This window comes from Rhincodon typus, chromosome 3 (assembly GCF_021869965.1).
Source record: "Rhincodon typus isolate 14 chromosome 3, sRhiTyp1.1, whole genome shotgun sequence".
Classification (NCBI taxonomy): domain Eukaryota; kingdom Metazoa; phylum Chordata; class Chondrichthyes; order Orectolobiformes; family Rhincodontidae; genus Rhincodon; species Rhincodon typus.
In genome coordinates this window covers 51,087,658-51,096,990 of record NC_063334.1, presented here as the reverse complement: position 1 = coordinate 51,096,990, position 9,333 = coordinate 51,087,658, and the positions used below count along the sequence as shown (strand labels likewise).

The 9,333-nt window shown below is 43.4% G+C and overlaps 1 protein-coding gene across 1 annotated transcript; it reads right to left on the bottom strand.

Annotated features, from left to right (window-relative positions):
* Positions 1–683: 683 nt before the first annotated feature.
* On the bottom strand, positions 684–5,169 carry LOC109914912 (calpain small subunit 1-like). The gene is made up of 2 exons (XM_048621433.1): positions 4,694–5,169; positions 684–1,359 (listed from the first exon to the last, which is right to left on the bottom strand). The coding sequence occupies exons 1-2, from the start codon at positions 5,084–5,086 to the stop codon at positions 1,273–1,275; spliced, it is 480 nt and encodes a 159-aa protein (XP_048477390.1). The 5' UTR covers positions 5,087–5,169; the 3' UTR covers positions 684–1,272.
* Positions 5,170–9,333: the final 4,164 nt, after the last annotated feature.

Here is a 9,333-nt window from a genome sequence, read left to right as displayed (position 1 = left end):
CACATGGAGTTCAATCTGAATAAATGCGAGGTATTGCATTTTGGTACAATAAACAAGGGTAGGACTTATACAATTAATGGTAGGGTCTTGGGTGCAGGTACGTAATTCTTTGACCTTTGCGTCACATATTGACAGGGTGGTTAAAAAGACATTTGGCACACTTGCCTTCATTGCTGTCCTCCGAGGATAGGAGTTGGGAAGTCATATTAAGGTTGTACAGGACATCAGTGTGGCTGCTTCTAGAACAGTGTGTCCAGTTCTGGTCGCCCAGTTTTAGGAAGGATATTATTAAACTGGAGAGAGTTCAGAAGAGATTTACCAGGATGTTGCCGGGTATGGAAGATTTGACTTATTAGAAAAAAAGGCTGGATAGGCTTGGACTTTTTCCATTGGAGCACAGAAGGTCGAGAGGCAACCTGGTAGGAGTTTATAAAATAATGAGGGGTATGGATAGAGTTATTGGTGGTTGTGTTTTCCCTAGAATGGGGGATTTCAAAACTGGGGACACATTTTTAAGGTGAAAGGAGAGAGATTTAAAAATGACATGGGGGCACTTTTTTTTAAAAAACACAGAGGGTAGTTCACGTTTGGAACAAACTTTCTGAGGAAGTGGTGGATTTGGGTACAATTACAATGTTTAAAAGACATTTGGATAAATACGTGAATAGGAAAGGTTTGGAGGGATATGACCAGCAGCAGGCAGGTGGGACTAGTTTGAGATTATGTTCAGCATGGACTGGTTGGACCGAAGGGTCCGTTTCCATTCTGTACATCTCTGAGTAACTGGTCTACACATTCTATCAACTGTGATCTCAAAGTCAGGTAAAGTGGGTACTGTCTGTACCTTAAAAACATCTGATAGTACAACTGGAATGATGGGGCTCCATTTATGGCATGCTACTTCAGTAACAACTTTTATATTAAACAGTAAAAAAATTAAATAGCGAACCAGATTGGTGGCGTGTTCACAGTTGCAGTAAATACCAAAAATGAGTGTGTGATGGTATTTTGGAGTTAAGTATAATCTAGTAGAATATTTGGATGCTAAACTGCAACACAAACTTGTGGCACTACCTGAACCCAGAAACTAAACTACCAAAAAAAAAGTCCCTAATTTTTAAAATAAATCATATCTGCCAACTCAAAAATTCATGATAAAATTATTCTGGCTTTGGAACTTCACACAAGTTTAACTTGGTAACAATATGCAAACATTCGGAAGCACAATTAAAAACAAAGCAGAATGACAGCAGCAAATTCTTCCTGCTCCATTCAATAAGCCACACCAGTCATGTTGCTGTTACTTTGGGGGTGGGGTGGGTTCAGTTGCTTGGTAAATTCTGAAAAAGGTTCAGGAATCTAAATAAAATATGAGAAAGGGGTCAGTCAATGCAGGACTAAAGATGTTGTACTTAAATGCACATAATGTACAAAACAAGGTAAATGAGCTTCTACTACAGATTGAAATTGGTAGGTATGACATTGTAGGTAGATGTTGTTGCAAGGGGATCAGGGCTCAGAACTAAATACTTGGGAGACGCAAAAGAAATTATCCCAAGAAAAAAGAAACATATTAAAGGTGAGGATGAGGCAACCATGGCTGACAAGGGAAATCAAGGACAGCACAATAGCAAAAGGAAACGCATAAAATGTGGTGAATACTAACGAGAAGTCAGAGAATTGGGAAGGCTTTAAAAACTAGCAGAGGATAACCAAAAAAAAAGTCAATGGGGAAAGGTGGAGGAGAAGATTAAATGAGGGCAAGCTAGCTCGTAACATAAAAGATTGCAAGAGTTTTAGACATCTAAAAAGGTAAGAGAGCGGCAAGATTGGACATTGGGCCACTGGAAAATGGAGCTGGAGTAGTAGTAATGGGGAACAAAAAATATCAGTGGAACTGAACAGGTACTTTGCATCAGTTTTCACAGTGGAAAGAGTCAGGGGTACCAGTGAGTGTAGCCGCCATCACTAAGATAGTGGTGTTGGGCAAGCTGAAAATGGACAAATCACCCAGATTGGATAGACTACACACCAGAGTTCTGAAGGAGATAGCTGAGGAGATTGTAGAGGCATTGGTGGTGATTTTTCACGATTCACTGGAGTCAGAGAGGGTCCCAGAGGACTGGAAAATGGCTGCTGTAACACGCTTGTTTAAGAGGGCAGAGGACAAGAGACAGTAGACTGATTAGCCTAACCTCAGTCATTGATAGGATTTTAGAGTCCATTATTAAGGATGAGATTGCAGAGCTCTTGGAAGTGTTTGGTAAAGTAAGGCTTAGTCAGCCTGGCTTCATCAAGGGAAGGTCATGCCTGACAAGTCTGTTATAATTCTTTGAGAAGATAATGAGCAAATGAGACAAAGGACAGCCAGTGGACATAATCTATTTGTACTTCCAAAAAGCCTTTGACAAGGTGCCATACAGGAGGAATCTAAATAAGGTAAGAGTCTTGAGGGGCAATATATTGTCATGGATAGAGAATTGGCTGACTGGCAAAAGGCAGAGAATGGTGATAGAGGGGTCTTTTTCAGGATGGTAGCTGGTGACTAGTGGAGTTTCACAGGGGTAAGTGTTGTGGCCACAACTCTTCATGTTATACATTAACAATATGGACGTTGTTGCTGGGTTTGCCGATGACAAAGATAGCTGGAGCGACAGGTAGCATTAGGGAAGTGGTGAGGCTGCAAAAGGACTCAGACGTGCTGGGTTAACGGGCAAACAAGTGGCAGATGGAATACAACATGAAAAAGTGCGAGGTTATACATTTTGGTAAGAGGCATAGACTATTTTTTAAAAACAGGAAATGGATTTATGAATCTGAAGCAAAAAGGGACTTGCGATTCCTGGTTCAGGATTCTCTTAAGGTTAACACGCAGATTCAGTTGGCAGTTAGGATGTTCAACGCAATGTTGGCATTTATTTCAAGGCTGATAGAAAACAAGAGCACGGATGTACTGCTAAGGCTGTATAATGCTCTGATCAGACTGCATTTGGAATTCTGCAGGCAGTTTTGGGTGTTGTATCTAAGGAAGAATGTACTGGTATTGGAGGAGGTTTACAAGAATTCTTCATTCCTGCAATCACTTGTCACATAAGCAGCAGTGATGACATTGGGCCTGTACACTATGGTGTTCAGAAGGACGAGAGGGGATCTGATTGAAACTTAGAGCATATTGAGGGGCCTGGATGGAACGGAGGTGGAGAAAGTATTTCCACTAGTAGGAGAGACCAAGACCGGGAGTCACAGCCTCAGGGTGAAGGGGTGATCCTTCAGAAATGTGGTGAGGAATTTCTTCAGCCACAGGGTGGTGACTCTGTGGAACTAACTGCTGCAGATAGCCATGGAGGCCAAGTCATTTGAGACCGAGATAGATAGGTTCTTGATTAGTTTGGGGATTAAGGACTACAAGGAGAAGGCAGGAGAATGATGTTGAGAAACATATCAGCCATGATCGAATGGCAGAACAGACTCGATGGTTTGCATGGCCTAAATCTGCTCCTATACCTTATGGTATCATGATTCCTAAACAGTCCACCGTAATGATACCGTTAATAAAAATAAAATTGTAATTTGATTAGACACTTTCAAAATCTGCTTCCAGTCTGCTTTGTTCCAATTTCACAAACCATACCTCTGTGTTATCAATTGTATCATCCGTGAGTAAAATGACTGAATGTCTCTTTTTACGTTCAAGATTTTTGATAACAAGTTAGTTAGTTACTCAAGGAGCCAAAAATTCCCCCTGTTCACGCCCAAAAACACTACCACAGAAAATCATGCGGGACGTTTTAAAAAAAAGATAAACAAAGATAAACAATCTGAACTCAGGATAACGTCAATGTACAGTTCCCTCGACATGATAAAAGCAATTGAGAAATTTAATTCAAAATACATCCATGAGAGATGGTCTAACTTTATTGCACTTTTATTTAACCACATTTAATCCTTGTAATTTGCAAGAGAAGACAGAGCCAGCATAAAAGCGTCCTGTGCGCTTTAAAAGATGGCAGCTTCACCGGACATTACAACCCGAATAGCTTCATTTATAGGTGTCTGTTATTCAGGTAAAACGATGCTACTAACCTCATCGTACACATCGTCTATTTGTATTTGTCTTAGCATTTTCAAAAGTTGCCCGTAAACCCAAAATCGACAGACACTGTACTAAGATAATATGTACATCAAAAATGAAGTGATGCATTTTAGAAATATTGATTGTAATACGACAGTAACGTTTCCCATTAGGTAGCAGATACTGAGCATACTTAAGAGTTCTTGAATACATGTGTTCCAAAGCAGTAAAACAGATATATGGCCGTTGGATGTTGGTACAACTTGTCAACATCCAGCCGGAAATGAAAACGTAATTTGTTTCGTTTTCTTGAAAGAAACATCTGAACCTAATCGCTAAAACTTAAAAAGAAATCCACTATGAACACTTCGCTCAGCCAAATTTTCGCCATGAAATGTAAAACAAATGGTGGGCATGGGGGAAAACTGAAGCGATACATCCCGTCAGCCATTAAAGAATCATAAATTGTTGCAAAATGCTGTATTTTCCAAAAAGACTACGCGAAAAACTTCTCTGCAGCAGGCCGCAGTAGCTGAACTAGCCAACCTTGTCCTTTTTTCGGCATTATTAGAAAACAGCATTGCACAATCCGTTCTTTAAACAAAAACCTAGATGACTTACTGCACTCGGATCTCTCATGACATTTTTGGTCAGCATGTCAGTGCGGCTCGTTCTTTTCTTTTTCTCCTGTGTCATCTTATCACATTTTATAAGCGTTGTAAGGCGCTCCTCCTCCGGCTGCTGAGTGTTGGAGATGGGTCGAGGACTCGGTGGCGGTTGTTCGTCTGGGGCCGGGGTCTGTGCTAGTGAGGATTCTTCGCTCTCAAGCCTTAAGGGATACAATCTGATTGCAACCGCTACATTGTCGCCGCTACCACCACCTCCTCCTCCTCCTCCTCCTCCAGCACCACCACCACCACATTCCAGGTTCACGCTGCGCTCCTCCTTCTCTGCCACCGCCGTCATGTGAACTAGACTCCAACAACGCGAGAGCCGTACGCCTCTGAGGAACATTTACCTTAGGCGCCAAATTCAAAACCAAAAAGGCACTCTGTACTGCAACAAAACCCAACCCCAAACTTGCACGGAGAAGGTCACATGGGTATAACGCAACGAACCGACAATTACAAGCAGGATGGTAGTCAACTGCAGTTAGTAGAACCCGAGCTTTTGGAAAATTTAAATTTAAAGGAAAACACAAATACTGGATATCCTCAGCAAGTCTGACTGTTCTCATTTTCCTAGTCTTTTTTTTCCATTCCTCGTTTTCAGCAGGTCAGAGGCTTGGAATTCTGTGGCGAATAACTCACCTCCTCACTCCCCAAAGCTTGCCCACCACCTACAAGGCAGAAGTCAGAAGTATGATGAAATACTTTTTTTCTTATTCATTTGAGGGATGTGGGCATTGCTGGCTGGCCAGCATTTATTGACTACCCTAGTTGCCCTTGAGAAGGTAGGGGTGAGCTGCCATCATGAATCACTGCAGCTCACCTGCTGTGGGTTGCCCAACAATGCCATTACGGAGGGAACTCCAGGATTTTGACCCAGCAACAGTGAAGGAATGGGTGATATAGTTCCAAGTTAGGAAGATGAGTGGCTTGGAGGGGAGCTTGAAGGTCGTAGTGTTCCCATGTATCTGCTGCCCTTGTCCTTCTAGATGGAAGTGGTTGTGGATTTGGAAGGTTCTGTCTGAGGATCTTTGGTGAATTTCTGCATTGCATCTTGGAGAAAGTTTCAATACCAACTGCTGTTACCGAGATCAGTGGTGGAGGGAGTGTACACTTGTGGATGTAGTGCCAATCAAGAGGGCTGTTTTGTCTTGGATGGTGTTAAGCTTCTTGAGTGTGGTTGGGCGTGCACTCATCAAGGCAATTGGGGAGTATTCTATCACACTCCTGACTTGTGCCTGGTAGATGATGGAAGGATTTGGGGAGTCACGAGATGAGTTACTCCCTGCAGTATTCCTAGCCTCTGACCTAGTCTTGTAGCCGCTGTGTTTGTGTGCCCAGTCCAGTAGAGTTTCTGGTCAATGATAACCTCCAGGATGTTGATAGTGGGGGAATTTAGTGATGGTAACACCATTGAATTTCAAGGGGTGGTTGTTAGATTGTTGCTTATTGGTGATGGTCATAACCTGGCGTTTGTATGATGCGAATGTTACTTGCCAGTTGTCAGCCCAAGCCTGGATATTATCCAGATCTTGTTGCATTTGAACATGGATTGCTTCAGTATCTGAGGGGTTGTAAGTGGTGCAATCATCAGTGAACATCCCAATTTCTGACCTTTCGATGGAGGGAAGGTCATTGATGAAATAGTTGAAGATGGTTGAGCCTAGGACACTATCCTGAGGAACAGAAATGTCCTGGAGCTGAGATGATTGACCTCCAATAACCACAACCATCTTCCAATGTGCTGGATATGAGTCTAACCACCAGAGAGTTTGCTCCTAAAACCCATTGATTCCCATTTTGCTAGAGCTTCTTGATACCACACTTGAATGAAGCCTTGATGTTAAGGGCTGTCACTCTTAACTTGCTTCTGGAATTCAGTTCTTTTATCCATGCTTGAACCAATGTTGTGATGAGGTTAGGAGCTGAGTAGCCCTGGCAGAGCCCAAACTGTGCATCACTGAATAGGTTATTGCTGATTAGGTATTAGCGCTATTGATGACACCTTCCATCATTTCACTGATGATTGAGAGTAGATCCTGTGTGGACCAACTAGCAGAGCCATTCACCAATATCTTCAACTTCTCATTACTATGAGCCAAAGTCCCCACCTGCTTCAAGAAGACCACCATCATTCCGGTACCTAAGAAAGCATATGCCCTGTGCCTTAATGATCACTGCCCAGTGGCTCTGACCTCAATAATCATGAAGTGCTTCGAGAGGCTGGTCATGGCTCACATCAACTCCAGTCTCCCAGCCCGCCTCAATCCCTTACAATTTGCCTACTGACGTAACAGGTCCTCAGCGAACGCCATATCCCCAGCCCTGCACTCATCCCTGGAACATCTGGACAAGAAGCACACTTACTGCATGTCAGGTTCCTACTCATTGACTACAGCTCTGCCGTCAACACCATTATCCCCTCCAGACTGATCTCAAAACTCCGAGACCTTGGTCTTGGCTTCGGCCTCTGCAATTCAGCTTTTTGACTCACAGATCTCAATCAGTGAAGATAGGTAACTGTGCCTTCTCCACAATAACACTCAATAACACAAGAACCCCTCCAGGATGTGTCCTCAGCCAACTACTGTACTCCCTGTATTCTCACAACTGTGTTGCCAAATTTCAAAATGATTGCCATCGACAAGTTCACTGACGACACTATTGTAGTAGGATGGATATCTAACAACGACGAGTCAAAATACAGAAGAGATGGAGGGCTTGGTGATGTGGTGCAATGAGAACAACCTCTCTCTCAATGTCGGTTAAACTAAATGAACTGATCATTGACTTCAGAAGGAAAGGAAGAGGACACGCCTCCAACTACATCAATGGAACTGAGGTTGAGATGGTGGAGAGCATCAAGTTCCTCAGAATGACGATAACCGACAACCTGTCTTGAACTTCCCACATAGATGTGACGGTCAAGCAGGCACAACAACACCTCTTCTTCCTCAGACAGCTCAGGAAATTTGGCATGTCCGTAGGGACACTCACCATCTTCTACAGATGCATAATTGAAAGCACATTGTCTGTGAGTTATGATTCCATGAGTAGGACTATGTCAAGCTCTTGCTTGACTGGTCTGTGAGACAGCTGTCTCAATTTTGGCACTTGGCCCCAGACGTAAGTAAGAAGGACTTTGCACAGCGGACAGGACTGTTTTTGCCATTGTCTTTTCTGGTGCCTAGGTCGATGCCAGATGATCCATCCGGTTTCATTTCTTTGAGACTGTAGCGATCGGTACAACTGAATTGCTTGCCAAGCCATTTCAGAAGGCATCTGAGAGTCAATCACGTTGCTGTAGGTCTGAAGTCACGTGTAGGCCAGACCAGGTGAGAATGGCAGATTTTCTTCACTGAAGGGCAGTAGTGAACCAGATGTTTTATTTTCCATCAATCAACAATGGTTTCACGGTTATCAGTAGATTCTTAATTCCAGATTTTTTTAAAATTTGAATTCAAATTCCATCATCTGCTGTGACAGGATTCGAACCCAGGTCACCAGAACAGAAATGAGTGAATTAGAGGGTGAATGAGAGTCATCACAGCAGAATTCTGGGAGACATCGCCACAGTCATCACAACTGTATAGCAGGTTAGAGAGAACCTGGTGCAAGAGGGATGGGTTGCACTTGAACTGGAGGGAGTCCGATATCCTTGCGGGGAGATTTGCTAGTGTTACCCGGGAGGGTTTAAACTAGTTTGGCAGGGGTGTGGGACTCTGAATAAGAGAGGGCTATCGAGAAGTCAAGGGAAGATACATTAGCCATCAAGAGCAAGTTTACTATTCAGGATAGCCGCGGCACAGTAAAGGGAGGGAAAAGACTTCTGGTTTAAAGTGCATTTACTTCAACACACGAGGCCTGACTGGTAAGGCAGATGAGCTCACAGCATGGATTGGCTCTGGGGATTGGGATATTGTAGCCATAACAGAAACGTGACTGAGAGAGGGCGGGACTGGCAGCTCAATGTTCCAGGATACAGAAGCTATCGGCACGACAGAAGTACAAGTAAGCGAGGAGGGGGATTTGCCCTTTTGATAAGGGAGGACATAAGAATATATTCTCTAAGCACTGTTGTTAAGGGGTCATCAAATGAGGCCATATGGTTAGAACTTAGAAACAAGAAGGGGATGGTCACTCTGTTGGGACTGTATTATAGACCCTCAAATAGTCAGTGAGTATTAGAGGAGCAGATGTGTAGAGAGATAGCAGATACCTGTAGGAATAACAGAATAGTATTGGTTGGAGATTTTAATTTCCCCCAAAATGACTGGGCCACCTGGAGTGTAAAGGGCCCGGGGAGGGTGGAATTTCTCAAATGTGTCCAAGAGAGTTTCCTAAATCAATATGTAGAGGGCCCTAATCGGGAGAGTGCAACACTGGACCTCCTCTTAGGAAACAAGGTCAGGCAAGTGACTGAAGTGCCAGTCGGAGAGATTTTGGGTCCAGTGACCATGACTCTTAGTTTTAACATAGTTGAGGAAAATGATAGGACAGGTCCACAGGTTAAGGTGCTAAACTCGAGCAGGGCCAATTTTGTGGCCATTAGGCAGGATCTAGATGCAGTCGATTGGGTGAGTCCGTTTGAAG